The sequence below is a fragment of the Rissa tridactyla genome, chromosome Z (genome assembly GCF_028500815.1).
Source record: "Rissa tridactyla isolate bRisTri1 chromosome Z, bRisTri1.patW.cur.20221130, whole genome shotgun sequence".
Taxonomy (NCBI): domain Eukaryota; kingdom Metazoa; phylum Chordata; class Aves; order Charadriiformes; family Laridae; genus Rissa; species Rissa tridactyla.
Window position 1 is genome coordinate 46,984,446 of NC_071497.1, and position 17,711 is coordinate 47,002,156.

A 17,711-nucleotide genomic window follows, 5' to 3' on the forward strand; every position below is an offset into this window, starting at 1 on the left:
CTATCTCCTTCCCTTCCCTCAAACTGAAGTGCACATAGCATGGAAATGTTCATTTGGAGAGAACTAAACACAGCTCTTCTGCCAAATGAGGCAGGTACCGCTTTCAAAAATGAAACACAACAATAAAATATATGAAAATAATTAAATTCAGCCCTACTTCAGCCTTCTGAATTCTCTTTAATGTATACCACGAACAAATGGACAAGAAAAGAGATGTCGTATTTACACATGTGGGTAGAGGCAGCCAGAAAAAGAGCAAAGAAAGCTTAGATGGAAAAGCTGAACTGTAAAGATGGTTCTTGTAATGGAAATCTCCTTGGTCATAGATGTCATCTTGCAAAAACTGCACCTGCTGATGAGACAGTATTTATCTGTGGAGTTACTTGTCTGTTCTTACATTGCACGCATTGCTCTGATATTTAAAGTTTTAATCAGTATTCATTCTGTCTGCTCTGAAGAACAGTGTGAGGAAAAAGCATTAACTCACATGGTCTGTAACTGTACACAGTTACTCTGCATAGTACTACATTTAAATGGTGAGGGATTAAATTTTCATGAATGGAAAAATCTTTTGAGCTAACCCATGGAAAATGTATTTTTCATTCCCAACAGGTAGCAACTTGCATTGGGTTAGCACTCAGGATGTCCAGTTGTAAGACGCTGCGTGTTCAACCCAACTACTGAGCTCAAACAAGAGCCAAATTTCCCCTCAACTCACGTTTTCTCATCCAGAAATAAGGGCAGAGGAGCACATAACATTGCCACCACCAGGCAGTGACCTTCTGATGGAAACTTAAGTGGCTTTAAAACCACCTCACCCTAGAATTTTTTTGCCTTCATATTCACATTACAAATACAAATAAATTCTACAGAGTGAACTTTCTATCTCACCTTCCTCAAAATTACTTGGAAGACAGAATTGTCTTAATTTTTCATCCAGGAGAAAAAATTACCACCCAAGGTTATGTTGCTGTTAATTGTCCATGATTCCATGCTTAAACTCTCTTGCATGAGAGCAGAGATGGGAGTGAGAAGTTCTGCACCTGCTGGTTTTTTTTTCTTTTTTTCCACAGCTGAAACAGAAGTACATTTTTTCCTTGAAAGGCCTTCCCATTGAAATAAAAACTTCCTGACAGTCAGGGGTGCTCCTAAATCCTTCCACAGGGGAAGCTTCCAGGCAGCTGACATTTGGCTGTCTGCAACCTTTGCACTTCAAAGCCCTTGATCTAGTGGGTTGGTTAGCAGCTGCAGGTACCAGCAGAGGCCCATAATTTTCAAAGACTAAATAACAGCAATTTAGGAAAGAATCACAGAGTTAACAAAAGTAGCTGATCCCCTGTGTCTTAGAGAATAAAGCAGATTTTGTTTCCTACTGCCTTCAAATTGTGCACCTTCATCTGTGTATACGCTAGTACTGCTGTGAACTCTATGCCAGCGTGCCTCTCCCAGAGGTTAAAAATTACTTTAATGGTCCACACAGGGCCGTAAATGTCTTCTGGGAAACATCTGGAACTGCCACTGATTTTTATGTGAATGGTACTGAGCTCACTTCTGCTAACCCAGACAGAAAAGCGATATTGAAAGGTACTGATGATCACAGAGTGAGATAAACTGACTGCAAGTGCAAAATGCCCCAGGACCTTGCACATACCCGCTTATGTGGTCTAAATTATCACTGCTGTGAGCTGCTACTGGGCTTGGTTGTTGCTAGGATTCATTGAGCATGTCAGAGGGGGTATAGGGCTCTTTTGTAAGAAGAAATTTGCCTTTCAGAGACAGAATAGGAATGTGAAGTTGGTGCAATGTAAGCTGGTGATTAAGAGACAGACTGTTGCTCCTGTTGAGCTGAAGGGCTGAAAACTGTGATCCTGTGATCAACATGTCCATGGGCAGAACTGTCCTTGAATCCTCTCTCTACTCATGCAGCAGTGCAAACTGATCCATTCCTATTTGTCCAAAATCACAGACATACACAGAGCTTTACAGATGCGGGACAAGTTTCAGAGAAAACTTGTCTCCTGCAACACAAAGTAAATATTGAGTTTTAGCTGATCTCTTTACTCTTCTTATCATTAAAGAAAATAACATTTCTTGGGGCTAAAGTCCATTTATTTATCCCTGGAGCAACTCCTCTATTAGCGCACCATGAAATCAAGGCCTCCTCAGCTGCTGGATAGACTTCCCCAGCTTTTTCATAATCCCTTTGTTTTCGTCTGAAACTGCTATTGAAAATTCAATAACTTTCTCATTTATATACAAAGAATATGTAGAGCTACCACCAAATCTAAAGGCAACTTGTATATCACACTTGACTTAACTAAGAGAAATATGAATGACTGGTGTTGATAAATCATAACACAGAATCATGCAAACTCCATGAAAACTGGGCCCAGACAAGGAAAACACAGCCTTTCCAGTGCCTCATTGCAGCTAAACTTGATTTGTTAGGCTGCAGTTTCATTGCCTGTCATCAAAACGTCTCATCAGTAGCTTAGATGCTAAGCCTCCCTTCCTTTTTCACTCATCTGACAAAAACCATTGCAGAATATTTTCTCCCTACTGTATTTTTGGCCTTTAATTTTCTATACTGTGAAAGCAGCATTGGAAATATAAATATTTTGTATACACACATCAAATACTACACCAGAAGGAGAGAAATGGTAATAACTTCAGTTTGTCAAATGAGGAATATGCAGCTTTCCTAACTAGATTCAGATGTTTGATATATAAATTATTATGACTTGTTCATTTGTGCTACTTTAGGATCTTGATCCAGTCTCATCCAAAATAAGACCAACAAAATAGGAATCTAAAATGCCCCTCATACTGTGGTTTTCTTAAATGTCGCTTAGCAAGACTAGCAGATGTGAGACTCTCAAGTTACTCTCATCCTATAAATACTTCAAACCAACCTACACCAATATTTCTTTCACATTTCACATTTTATTTGCAAATATAAAGCTCTTATTCTGTATTACTTTAAGTTTCTGTCATTTGCTTAGTATACCAAAATGCTTCAACCAGGGAAGACAATTGTCAAAGAACATTAAGGGACAAAAAAGGAGAAATGTTACGATGACACACAGCCTGAAGTAGTTTAATTTTGTTTTGTCATGTCCTAACTAAGAGAACATTGATCTTGAATGAGAATTCATCTTGTTTCAGCCATGTTCCCATTTCGTGTCAAACTATGACCATAATCTGTGATAACTGGATGTGATTTCTGAAACACGTAGCTGCTTTACAAGCCAATAACACAAACGTGCATTCTCTTTTATTCTTGCTTGTAAAACCAACTCCCTCATGCTTTTCAGATTAAGCATATTATTTGTATTTTTATATTTTACACAGAACAACCCCTCAATTTTTGCACCTAAAGACAAAGCAAGCAGCAAACTCAATTCTCCCTCCCCATAGAATTCCCTTAAATCCAGGTATTTTCAAAGGCTTAGCAGAGATGGTAGAAGACTGAGTTCTTACTCTTATCATCACACCAGAAAAGAATGTGAAGGACAGAAAGTTGCCCAATAGATTTGTTTTAAAAGTGGCGGTTAAAAAGATGCACAATGATAAAATGAAGGGCCTCTATACCACAGAATCATAGAAACACAGGATGGTTTGGGTTGGAAAGGACCTTTAAATCTCACCTACTCCAACCTCCCTGCCATGGGCAGGGACATCTTATTAGGTCAGGTTGCTCAAAGCTGCGTCCAACCTGACCTTGAACACTTCCAGGCATGGGGCCTCCACAACTTCTCTGGGTCCAGTTCCTGTGTCTCACTGCCCTCATCATAAAAAAAATGTTATATCCAATCTAAATCTACTCCTTTTCCATTTAAAACTATTGACCCTTGTCTTGTCACTACAGGCCTTGTTAAAAAGTCTCTCTCCATCTTCGCTATAAGCCCCCTTTATAGACTGAAAGGTCGCAGTATGGTCTCCCTGGAGCCTCCTCTTCTCTGGGCTGAACAACCCCAACTCTCTCAGCCCGTCTTCACAGGAGAGGTGCTCCAGCCCTCTGACTACTTTTGTAGTCAGAAGGGTGCTAACAGAATACTTAAAAAATTGCTTTTCTTGAGCTTCCAGTGGCGTTTATGTCAGTTTCTAATTTTTATATTAGTGCAAATAATTTCTTCACTAATAATTTCTTCAATCCACCCTAACTGTGTATTTACCCGATAATAGATTTGACAAAAAAGATCAGCCGTCTGGATTTTACATTTTTTTCTGTCTGACAAAAAGCTCCTATTCACTGATAAAATAAAATATAGATTGCCCAGGAACACTAGCAGGACAGCTAGTAGAAGCTAAACCTCCAGTAGCCAGTGTGCCTTTGTGAATCGTTTCTGTATGCAACGCTGACGCTGCATCACCTGCTGCGAAACTTTGCAGCCACTTAAAAATAGCCCTAAACCACACCATCTGAAAACATTAAGGAATTAAATCCAAGATCACATTTGCATTCACATCCTGGCAGTATTTATCTACTTCAGCAATTTATAGCACATACGGTTATTAAGCATTGACATTGGTTGACAAAAAGGACTAAGAGCTAAATACACTTCTGGGGCCTAAGAGTCAGACTCTACTAGTAGTGACGGCAAGTACCACCCAAATACTCTGCCTGCTCACGAGTGTTAGCAGCCTTTGGGCAGAGGTCATTAGTCTTGGGATTCAGCCACCCCACAGCCCACGGTCAGCAGCGAGCACCCATGTGCACCCAGCACAGCCATGCCAAGCTCTCCCTTGCCTCAGCAAGGCCTGGGTCAGTTCCAAATTCACTCCTCAGAGCTTGTTTAGGTATGAGTAAACCAGGTTAGTGCAGTCCTCAGAACACATGGTGTCTACTATGCCCTGCGTATGGGGACACTTCCCCCGGTGTCACAGGAAATACCAGTGAGCCTTGCTGAAAACCTCAGCAGAGTGACCAGAAGACTGTTTTACTTCTCTGCCTCTGAAGGAGCAGAGTTGTGACAGAAACAGAAAACCTGACTAGTGCGGCCTGGTGATTGCTAAGACAGACAAGCTGCTGCTTCTCTGCAGCAGCATTTGGCTGTAAATCATAAAGACTCTACTGAAGACATTCATTTATATCGCTTGAAATGAGCCAGCGTATGTGAATAGAATAAATCTGAGGATTATGTACATTTAGAAGGGAGAAAAAAGTTTGCCGAAATAAAGTTGGCTAAGAAGCATCTCCAGTAATAGAAGTTATGTTTTTTTTAACTAGTGATAGTCTTTTTATATTGGATTTCTTTTTCAAAAAAAGCACAAACATCCATTGAGAAACGTGGCTGCTTGAAAGGTTTTTTCTAAACAAAAAAGCCATTTTGTGAACACCTTTTAAGAAAATGTACTCATTTCCTCTATTAGGAGCAAGTTTGCCCTCAGAGGTACAGTTAGGATTCCCTGATAACTCAAAAGCAGCCAGATGTCATTTCACCCTACCAAACAATAAAAACACCTTTTGGTGAGAGATTCTATGCTAGGCTTCATCTCAGAACAGATGATGACGGATGAGTCAAAGGCACTGTAAGTGGAAATGCTGACAGATCGTTAGCGGGAGACTCAAAGATAGCATTTTTGTGCTGTCAGGTGTATCAGACACATGGCGCAGAACATCCTTCTTGTTCTGTCTCACACAGCGTCCGTGTCTGTTCAGAAGTGTCAGTGCTCCAGAGGGATATTTACACCCAAACTAATTCCTGAGTAAGCACAGGGCTGCAGCAGATTTCGGCAGAGGAAGGATATACACAAATATGCAGAAAGTCATAACAAAGTGTTTCACAATTATTTAATAATAATGATGGTGGGTTTTAGAACTAAAACTATACCAACCCCATCTCAAAGCAAAGAAATTATTAATTAACTAAGTGGATTTCACACTGTTCCCATAGAGCTATGTAGTAGATTATGATCGGTAACGTGAAGCAAAAGGACGTTAAACAATAAGCCAAGTCTTTGCAGACAGCTGAACCAGTAATGCTGGTAATAGACCTTGCGGATGAATTTCTGCATCCCCTGACTTAAAAGTTGATTTTTCTGGAGGGAAAAAGTGATACAGTTATAAACAAATCCAGGCATCTAACTGAGCTGAATTGTCCTACCTAGGCCCTTACCGTTCCCTATTATTACTAGATGTTCTACATCCTGACAGGATGCTCCAAGTGCTTAAAATACTGTATAGTAGATGGTGTGATCTGCTTCCTAACTGGCTTGAATCCTAGTTCCACTAAAGCAGATACACTGATAACAAAACAATGGCCAGTTTTGCAATTACTGAGATGCACTATAGCAAGGCAACAGCCATGAAGAACTTTGGTGTTCTCAAAGGCAAATACTTGTTTTTTCAAAAAAGACAGAACTACCCCGTGCACAAGATGTTCACCATTGCCATGGATGTATACAAGTATGGCTAGATGTTTGTCTAGAATATTCTCACAAGTGTACTGCTTTGATAACTAGTATATAAAGAGGTGATACAAATGCATTTTGAAGACTTTTATTCCAAAATGCAGTCTTCATTGTCTCTAAAGCATTCTGCTTTGGAGAATTGCATCAGTTTATCATTCACTTTTTAAATTCATTGATCCTGTTTCTTGTTTCTTAATACTGCAAAATAGAAATCTACATTTCACATGCAGTGGTAGGCTTTTAGGTTATGAGCCATAAGGGGAAGATTTCTACCTCTCCCCTTCCTCCCTGCTCCCCAGTCATTTGCAGAGTTTTGCTGAAGGCCTAAGTTGGGCTTGTTAAAAGAAAAAAATGTCAAAGGTTATCATTCCCATGGTGTGCATCCTGTTAGTGCTGTCAGTCCACTTGGCAATGTTTGGAATACTAGGAGATGCAGAGCATAGTAATTGTACATAGTTTTATATCTAGGACAGATGGACGTCAAGTTTGCCAGTTGTTGACTAGAGGCACTATCTTTTTAAATTCTTTGTCTGATATGCTGATCATGGTTTGGTGTGACAATTCTAAGTGCTATTATAATAAAAATTTGAAGCCTAATTTTGCTTTTTGCCTCCTGTTACTCCTGATTTAGAGTCATTTAATTTACATTTTAAAACACATGTAAGTTTGACTCCCAATATATGACCCCAGGAAAGCAACCAACTGTAACACAAAATGTCAGTCTACTTTTCTTTATGTATCCCAGCACAGGCCTGAAGTTTCTGCTTAGACTCTGTTTTACATTCACAGCTCCATTCCTTGCTTTTCAGACCCAGCAGAAAAGTGAGTCTGCAGAGCCGACGAGTAATGAGAAGCTTTGATAATGAAGTGTGAGGCCGGGAGAAGTAATGACACCTCCCTGGCTTCTCTGAGAGACTTCCTCTCCTCCTTTGTACATGTCCATCTCAGGAACTATACAGATATATTCGTGATCTTACATGTCTTTCAACTGGAAGCAACATCGTGTGGATCTCAATTTGTGCTAGGGGGAAAAAAAATAAAATTCAATAACAATGATCTAGGCTGCAGACCTCAATATATTTTCCAGCTACCTTCCCCAAGTCCCAAAGAGGTTTTTTAGGTTTCACTCAAGGCTAGCAGAGTTCAGATACTTGGCAATTTGTTTGGGTTTAACATACGAAACACTGAAAAATTCCTAATGCAATTATATTACATTTAAGAAAACTTTATTTATAGCTGTGAGCTGAATTGTTGCACGTGGGAAGGAAACAGAGCCATCTAGAAAGGTTGTAGAGACCATACAATAAACAGAAAATCACTTTAAACTTGCTGCTAAAAAATGCATGGTTTTACTCCACTTTTCCTCAACTATTGTAAATTTCCAAATCCTACCTCTATTTTTTCTAACTACAGCAATGCTTTCTGTAAGTAGCCATGATAAAGTTTACGGTACTGACCATGTGATTCCTATGATATTTAAATGTGGTTTGAGAGTACACAGACCTTCTCCTAACATACATGTTCTGTCAGTGCTAGGGGAGGCACTTCCACTCACTATTAGACTACTTACTAATTGTAGCTTGTTTGCTTCTCTCCTTTCCTGGTGTTAAACTAAAGCTGCTCTGACTTCAAAGAACTTCCAAGCAGGGGCTAGAAGGCCAAAAGTGTTCAGGGTAATCCAGCCAGTTCAGTTACTCTAACTAATGCCTGCGTATGTGAGTGAGCGCCAGCATCTCTCTCAGACTTTACATCCACCAATCTGTTGAAGACTTGGTCGTGTACATATGGCTAGAATGTCATTTCCAAAAATACACGTGCTTTTCCAGAACTCTTGCTGTCAGCTGCCTACTTAGAATCATAGAATCATTTAGGTTGGAAAAGACCTTAAAGATCATCGAGTTCAACCGTAAACTTAACACTACAAAGTCTACCACTAAACAATGATGTCCCTTGTTGCCATATCTAGACGTCTTTAAAATACCTCCAGGGATGGTCACTCAACCACTTCCCTGGGAAGCCTGTTCCAATGCTTGACGCCCTTTCGGTGAAGAAATTTGTCCTAATATCCAATCTAAACCTCCCCTGGTGCAACTTGATGCTGTTTCCTCTTATCCTATCACTTATTACTTGGGTAAAGAGACCAACCCCCACGTTGCTACAACCTCCTTTCAAGCAGTTGTAGAGAGCGATAAGGTCTCCCCTCAGCCTCCTTTTCTCCAGGCTAAACAACCCCAGTTCTCTCAGACACTCCTCATAAGACTTGTGCTCCAGACCCTTCACCAGCTTTGTTGCCCTTCTCTGGACCTGCTCCACCTCAATGTCCTTCTTGTAGTGAGGGGTCCAAAACTGAACACAGTATTCAAGGTGGGGCCTCACCAGTGCTGTGTACAGGGGGATGATCACTTCCCTAGTCCTGCTGGTCACCCTGTTTCTGATACAAGCCAGGATGCTATTGGCCTTCTTGGCCACCTGGGCACACTGCTGGCTCATATTCAATCAGCTGTTGAGCAACACCTCCAGATTCTTTTCCACCGGGCAGATTTCCAGCCACTCTTCCCAAAGCCTGTAGCGCTGTATGGAGTTGTTGTGGCCCAAGTGCAGGACCCAGCACTTGGTCTTTCCCCTGATTCTTACCCATAAACACTCGACCCTTTCATCACCATCGTCAAGCTCTAGACAGTCATTCCCTAACATACAGGGCTACCCTACCACCTCTCCTTCCTTGCCTATCCCTTCTGAAGAGTTTATAGCCATCCATTGCCACACTGCAGTTATGTGAATCATCCCACCATGTCTCCGTGACTGCAATTACACCACAGTTTTCCAGCTGCGCAGTGGCTTCCAGCTCCTCCTATTTGTTGCCCATGCTGTGTGCATTGGTGTAGATGTACTTTAGTTAGGCTATTGATCCTGCCACCTTTTTGGGGGAGAAGTCCTAATTCCTATGTGACTGTTCTCTGGCGCTTCTGTGGTTTCTAATGCATCAACAATTGTCTTTGCTGCTGTGTGTTTCTCCATCACTAGCCTTCACTGAGATGACTAGGGTGCTATGTGGACTAGTACAGGGACATTTCCAATGTGCTCTAGTGTACTCAGCACATCATGGAGCAGACCAGAGGACATCATTAGAACACTGTCTGTCAAACACTGGCAAGTCCTCCCCAGGCAGGCTTATCTCTAGCGAGCCTGGTTTTATCCCTTTCCCCCTTCAAATCTAAAGCTCTTTCAATGAGCACTGCTAACTCCTGCACAAAGATCCTTTTCCCCTTTTGAGACAGGTGTACCGCGTCTGTCACCAGCAGGCCTGGTCTCATGTAGACCAACCGCTGATCAAAAAACCCAAAACTCTGCCAGTGACACCAGTCTCAGAGACAGTTATTGATCTGCTGGGTCTTCCTGTTTCTTCCCTCATCTTTGCTTGCAACTAGAAGGATAAAGGAGAACACTACTTGTGTTCCTGGTCCCTTAGCCAGTCATTAAAGGTTTAGACATGAGCTGCATTAGCTCTTCATATATAATAGTCATTAATGTGTTTCTATGAAATCTTCATTAGCTGTCATAGTTCTTTCCAGTCTTTAGTTAGTGTATATTCATTTTTTCTTGCTTGTGCTTGGGACTGTCTTTTTGTTACATACACATTTGCAATGCTGAATATCGTATGCATATTCATGCCTAGATGGGATGGACATGGTACCCTAGCACTTATTAATCACTAATGGTAATCAAATTAATTCTCTAATAGGAAAATGCTCCCTTTGCATATTCCACCAGGGTTAATATGCTTCTGATCCCTTAGCCAGTCATCCCAAGACCCTGAAGTCTCTTTTGATTGCCCTTGGATTTCTTATTGCAACTTCATTGCTGCCTACATGAAAAACCTTACTTAGTAATGTTCTTGTTCATGTGGCTCACATTTGGAAAAGGTATGTTATATGCTTGCTTCTTGATAAATGTAATTCCCACAACATTAAAATTGTGTAGCTTAATGTCTGGTAAATAGAACTCCAGATGTCAGATTCTTCTGATGGCATTATCATTACACCAGTGGCTTAGGGAGTGACACTACTGAGCTGGACTAATGCATTTGGACACAAAATCTGGCTTAGGGGATTCCCTGGTTGGTGTAGAGCTGCAGAAATAGCTCTGTGTCATGGCTCGGCAATGAAGCCATGGGCTTGCTGAGAAGCGCAGGTGGCCACAGGACACAGTGCTAGGGGTATTCCTGGTGAGGAAACACTGCCTTGAGCCAACACAGCCCTTGGAGAGTGACAGAAACAAGTCACATGTGAGGCAGCTAGCATTTGCCCATTTTGTCAAAAATTTGAAAGAAATTTACCAATAGCATTCTAAGCTGTCTACCTGAAAATATCAACTTAATCTTTTACACACAAAACCCCACTGGTTTAGCTTGCATAGGATATGGTCTTTCTCACTCCTACAAAGACCAATGCAACTTTATGGGTTTGGTGTCAGATTGCCAGCTATCCAAAACTGGGATATTACAACAGCCAAATTCAAAGCTTGTGTTTCACTTGCTGCATGCACCATGTGTATGGGCATTAGGTGTGGGTAGGAGTTGATATTGGCTGCTAACGGTGTGTGAAAAGTATCAGCCAGCATCTCTAAGACTGGAAGGTCTTTCGATAGATGAACAGAGCTTTGATGATTGGTTGATATAACTGTTCACGAGTGCTTGCTATTTTTCTGAAGTCTTATGCCAGCTTCTAACAATGATTAAAAAATATAAATTTAAAGTTATTGAAAATATGCAGCAGGGTGTTAATGAACAGTTTATTTGTCGTCTCTGAAATGTACACATTGTCATGAGTATTTTCTTGCTGGTTTCTGAATTTGTGCTTGGTTACTGGTAAACCTACGGCAGATTAAATCTGTCCAATCTAGGTCTCCTACCTAGGAGTACAGATAGGCTTGTCTCTTTCTCATTCCCAGACTGGTGATGCTCTGTTCACAACAAGAATAATCACCAGTTTTATTAAATACTGTAATTAAGCATTATATTAAATTGTATATTTTATTAAGCAATTATATTAAAATGTGTATTAAATTACACATAAAATGTGAACAATTCTCTGCAGTGGTGACTCTCTAGTGGAACCAGCAGATACTTTGGCTAACCTAAAGGGATGTGACATAACTCTGGTAGTCTGTTACTCCCTGGCAAATGAGACAATTTGGTTTCTGTAGGAAGAATACCTCCACTGGGACTAGGAATAGCCTGAAAATGAAGAAAAAGTGGCTGGAGTTTTGATTTCCTTTTGTCTTTCAGTTGCATTTTATCTCACTGTACTGAAGTGTTATTGTCTACACTTTAGAGCCAGGAAGAGTGAAGGATGTTCTCTAAAAATCTCCCTGCAAATTAATAGAATTCCTTCACTGTGAATGGTCTGTTTCCCCAGAGACAGTATTTGGTTCACTTACAGATAAAGAATTGTTTAGATGATTTAATTATTGTTCTTAAAACTACAGTGTTTCATTCTGTATCTTTCAACTTAGAGACAAGTCAGCATTAATGCAGCATTCCCTTTTTATGAATGCAGTTACGTGCTCTGTTGTTGACCAAACAACTGACAGAAGAAGGAGCCTTTGCATACCAATATGACATAGCAAAAACAGATCAACAGTTTTGATAGCTTCACAAAACAGATGTGCTCTAGTGTTTTCCCATATAATCAGTTAATTATCTGCTTTAATTAGGAAAAAACTCTCTGATTTTGAAGCAAAATTGAGCGTATCTCTTTATCTAGTGACAAATTATATGTAAAACTTACTAACTGGAGAATAACCCAAAATGAGTTTCATTTTGAGACCACCAGGTCATAAGTTCCTGAGGAAAGGTACAGGCTGGCTGACAACAAAACAATAATAAAAAATTACCAAGAAAAAGTTCTTGCCAATGTCTGAGTTAATTCTATTGACATGCATTTAACGAATGCTGTTTACTTGCCAGAAAATTAAACAAATAACGAGCACTACTTTAGCAAATTACTAGCTGGCTCAAGTGTTTTTCATGAATTAATCTTTCTTTTTATGAATGTAAGACAGGAAAAAAAAGGAGATTTTGCAACAAGTAATGACATCTGTGAGCTCCTTCTGCATGTTCTGCAATGGCAAAACGCTGCCAGGGACTATAGCGAGGGACAGGGTTGCCATGCAGCCCAGCAAAACAGCCCCCTGAAAAGGCATGCTGACCCACTTTCAACTACCAGCTCTTGCTGACCCTTTGTTGAGTGAGAGGTTCTTCCAAGTTTTTGTTGTTTTCACCCTTTGAGTTCTTATTTCTAAAGGAGCAAGCCTGTCTCTCTCTCCTCGTTTCCTTCTTTCTTCCCCAGTATGCATGGAAGAAAGGCAGATTGTTTCTTGTGACTGTCTTTGCTTTAGTTAATTTAAAAAAAAAATAAATCTTCCACCCCTACCCTTGTTAAGAACATGCTGTGGAAGAAATATGGGTCTTGCCATCAACAAAATTATGATACAATTCCTTAAGGAACTCAGCCTGATCAGAGTACTTCATCTATGAAAAACCATACTTTAATTGTTACTCTTGGCAACAGTGAAGGATAATAGTGTAATATTATACTAAATATTGCCACGTGCAATAGTGAAAAAAACCTGTTTCAGTCTTGCCAGCAGCGGTGTGCAAACCCCCTTTTGAATTCAGGTTTGGATGTTGTGATTTAATCTAAATCTTTTGCTTCTCCTTCTTCCAAAACCAACAGAGGTTTAAAGAGAGCTGCATTTTTATTGGAACCATTTGCTTAGACTAAGTTGCCAAAATAATTTAGTTAAAACTAGTGCTTTTATTTGGGTTAAGGTTGATTCCTGAGCTCCACAGAGGTCGAAGCACTTAGTTTGTCTTCCTCTTTTTCAATTCCACTATGGAGTCTACAGCAGAGCTCTGCCAGCTCAAGTTGTATTTCCTGAATCCCAGTCCCCCAGTTAAGCTATCTATGTTAGTGCATTTGCACAAGTGGAAGAGAAACCTTTTTTCAGCCCTCTTCCTCACTATTTATCTGCTGCAATGCATAGAAAAATGTATGGCTCCAAGGATTTAAAATAAACAGGCTCCAGTGGTGCAACAATGCAAGTCCTGCTGCCAGTGCAGCTACTGCTGGTGTATTAGTGTGACCTCTCCCTTGATAATGAGTGACAGCTGCTGTGGAATGCCTCACAGGGTGTTTGCCTCTCTTGGGCAACAAGTGGAAAAACATAAAAATATAGAATTTTGGAAGTGAGTTACGGAAAAAAAAAGCTCTACTTTATGCTACTTGAAAAGCGTTGTTTGAACTTCAGATAGATCCAACAAAATGATAGTATAGTCACAATCTCCTGCCAAAACTTTTTAAATCCTGGGAAATGTTTCACCATAACAAATAGTGTAATGTTATTGCAATTAAGGACGTGTATCTATTTCTCACTATGTATGTGTTTTGTGTGGGGGTTTGTGCTTGTAAATGGGACAAAACCAGGCTATTGAATGTCAGTACCTTCCTGTGATGAGTGGGTTCGAGTCAAATAGCCATTTCTAAATCTATCCTCTGTAATAAGAGCCTGGTTTGGATCCAAAAATGAAAGTCTGTGTTTTTTTTATGGTTTCTATTCCATTGCAGTAGAAATGTCATAGGTCAGAATGATATATTAAAGATGCTATATGGTAGCAGTGCCTTGATCTGAAATAGATTAAAGCTAGGCTTCAGTTTTAAAGTGAAACCAGGGTAAAGGTTTGATGGTTCTTGTATATTACATTCTTCTCTTAGGAGATCCTAGCCCAAAACAGTTCAAATCTCATCTTAAAAGAAATATTGCAGTCTTGGGGGGACTTCTAGGGGTTTTGTTAGATGCAATCCAAACAGAAAGCAGTAAGAATTTAGTGAATGGGAATCAGAAGCCAATCTGTGTTGAAATACAACGTTGTATGGATTCAAGGTCCAGTTTTAACCCATCCTAAATACATATATATCTTATTTAATGGCACCATTGTTTACCTCTGCTTGCATCACAAAAGAGAAAAAAAGTTAAAAAGATATAGCTTTAATACAAATTTACAGGACTGTACAGAATTTTAGAAACCTACGTGACAGCTGACCGGATAGTATGACTGCTGACCCATTACAAGTCTGGATTTAGAATTTAGGATATTTAGTATTTAGGATACCCTAAATCTGACAGAAGCTGTAAATATAAATAACGTAGGGCAAATCATACAAAACAGAAATTTGAAAATACTGTTTTGTCATTTTAAATCAAAATTGTCAACAATTCTGAATGTGAACATGGTCTGAATCCAGAAATTGCTGTATCTTCAACTCTATATTATTTTATCACAATACTAGCTATTCCGGGAGAAATTAAAACCCACCAATTTACTTAGTTTTCTGCAAGCAGTGTGTGAAATAGGGATGAAAGGGACTAAAGATCTGGCCAATTCATTTTGTAGCTGCCATTTTTTGGGCTTAGTCATTCTAAGAGGTTTTCCTTATAAAAGAGAAGATAGGTCCCTTCAGTTCGAGCCTGAAAGGTCTCAAAACTATACACAACATAGGGTCAAACAAACTACTTGAGATTATTTCTTCTTCAAAAATATCAAAAAAGATGTTGCCTCTGGGGGCAAAAAAGAAAGGAAGCTCTCACCCTTATAGCCAGCTGCATTGGTTTTCCAGTCGTTAGCATTCAGATGTCCTGCACGTGAAGTCCTGACAATAATATGCTGTATGTCTCTCCAGGTCAGAAATGGACTATGAAAAAGGGGAAAGACAAATTCACAGATCAGACATATTTTACCAGAATGTAGGGATACAAGATCATGTAAGCTAAAAAGTATCCAAATCAAAACAACCCTCATTTGTCTTCTCTGCTTTATTTCGCTCCATTCAAAAGAACGTGTCTGAATTTTACAGAATTACTACAGGAAATTATTTATACAGTCGGGAGGTTTGCATTAGGCAGACTATAATGATATATGATAATATCTTATTATATAAAACTTAAGGGAAGATGAAGGATTACATTTTACAGAGGCAATTTGTATGACCACCACTACTGTATGTTATCTACCTTGACCAGTGCAAAGTAAAAAAAAGCAAAACGTTGGCTTGCCGAAAAGCTCTACTAAATCTTACTAACTGCGTGCTCAAGATGGCAATTCCTTTAGACTTTCAGCTACTATTGAAGCTATTTCAGGTGCTTTGTTGTTATCAATTTGTCTATTACCCAGGCCTTGGAATTCACTGAAGGTCTGTGTGTATTCTTCAAGAAGACCAAGCAGCCAGCATTGAATCTGAATAGTTACAGAGCAAGTGCCTGATTGCACAGATATGTATTCCTTTAAGGTATTCCTAATAAGCTGTCCACTGGGAAGGTGAAAGAAGATGCTGTTTGCATCCTCACTATGACATTAACACCCATTTATCTTTTAGGACTAGAGCAAATCTTCAAGGATGACAGTTTTCTTGTTTCTCTTTGATCCAGCCCAAGGAGAATTTATTTTCTTAGAAGACGATCTAAAGGTGCATGGCCATCATTGGATAATTTTTTCTTTCTCCTTCCAATTCCTCAGTTTTTCTATCATCTCTAAGGAGATGAATAGTAGTCCATTTAAAAAATGCAGTTTAGTAGAGGAGTAAACTTAGTCACTAAATGAAGAGGAAAAAAGTATTGTGGTGCAGAACACCAGTCAGTATTATTCTCAGAGTATCATTATCTGCCCATATTGCGCACACTGGCACAGCTCAACTCTACTCAGCTGTAATGATGAAGATAGACCACAATGAAGTTTATCAGACCCAGCACTGGCTGTCTACACTGTTCAGGACTAGGCAGTCATTGAAACTCTGGGAAACCTTGGTTCAATTCCTCAACATGCACTCTTGTGTCTCTCAAACCAAGAAGTCACTTGGGCGGGCAGACAAGTGACCTAGTCTCTACACTTATCTTTAAGGCATGATACTTGGGCTCTGCTTCCACTTGCGGGTAGAAACTACATCAAGGAAACCGCTGTAAGAGTGTGTGGAAGGTCAACCCATGGGTGATTGTGAGTGGGTGACTTTCTGGGTGAGTGGGACATTGACATCACATGCAGTGATTATACACTCTTAAACTAACGCATAGTCAAGTTACTAGAAATTTCAATGAGAAACTTCTTTGGGAAGCAGACTCAGAAATATCTTGTTCTTCTCTAAGTCCCCCTGACAGTGGAAGACACAGACAAATCTCACTCATCTCCTGTCTGATGCACAAAAATGAATGTTGTGTGGATTTGCACCCTGCACACACTGTTTCACATCTTCCAGAACTTGTTTTGTCAAAAGAATATATTTTTGGAAATACTTGAGTAATCAGTGCTTTGTGGCGCTTAAATACGGAAGTAGTATCCTGCTTATCCTGTGAGCTGAAATCAAGCTATTAGAAAGCAATCAGTGAATGCATGCGATAATCTATTAAAAAATGAGCACTTTCTTTTTCATTCAAGTTGCATTGATTTAGGTTTTCAGGTGACAAATTTCAGCTTGCACAAGCTGCAGCTTTAGGAGAAGGCAGTAGGGGTGCAGAAGTTATTGCAAACTCGCAATCAACTTGTTTATAGAAAAACTTGCTCCTAACCTATCCTCTGTGCGCATGTAGGCATATATTCATGGGTATTAACCAATGGAAGTTCACCTGTTTTGGTGGCATTATTGAAAATTAAAATGATTTTCAGAACCATGGTCCGTAATTCCATACAGGAGAGAAGGACTTGCAACATATGGGACATTCACTCACCTATAACTGATTTTCACAAATTTGGTTTTCCAATAGCCTTATAATCCATATGCTTGAAAACAGGAGTTGCCTAAAAACGTCAGTCTCCTTTCATGTAACAAGATTGTAAGGAATAATGCAAAGAAATTGACCAAATGATTTAACTATACATATTTTTCTTGTTTCCTTTGCATAATGATTTTAATTCTGAGTGTATCTGTTCCATTGCAGAACATTTCCCAGCAGGTGTGCGCAGACCATGGGTATGCTGATGTAACCTAGCACCTTTCTACCTACAGCTGTGACACCACAGGAAGCGTCATGTCAACACAGAAAGTCCTGTCTATGCTTGTTGTTGAAACAGGAAAAGAAGATGGAATAATCTGAAGAAGGAAGGTGATTTTTAAGTGAATCTCTTACTAATTGTAGCCAGAATTTTTTGTAATTTCTTCCAAGCTCTATCATTTCATGGCCATTCAATTTATTTTTTTTTGTCTACAAGATATAAGGCTATTCCCATATTTAAATTATTCTGTTATTTT

The 17,711-nt window shown here is 39.6% G+C and overlaps 1 protein-coding gene across 3 annotated transcripts in view; it reads right to left on the reverse strand.

Annotated features, from left to right (window-relative positions):
* The window catches only part of PCSK5 (proprotein convertase subtilisin/kexin type 5), a 252,572-nt gene that overhangs the window by 90,504 nt on the left and 144,357 nt on the right, over positions 1–17,711 (reverse strand). For all 3 annotated transcript variants that reach the window (XM_054184936.1, XM_054184937.1, XM_054184938.1), the window contains exon 10: positions 15,064–15,167. In XM_054184936.1, coding sequence (XP_054040911.1) covers positions 15,064–15,167 — 104 coding nt within the window. The remainder of the gene's footprint in view (positions 1–15,063; positions 15,168–17,711) is intronic.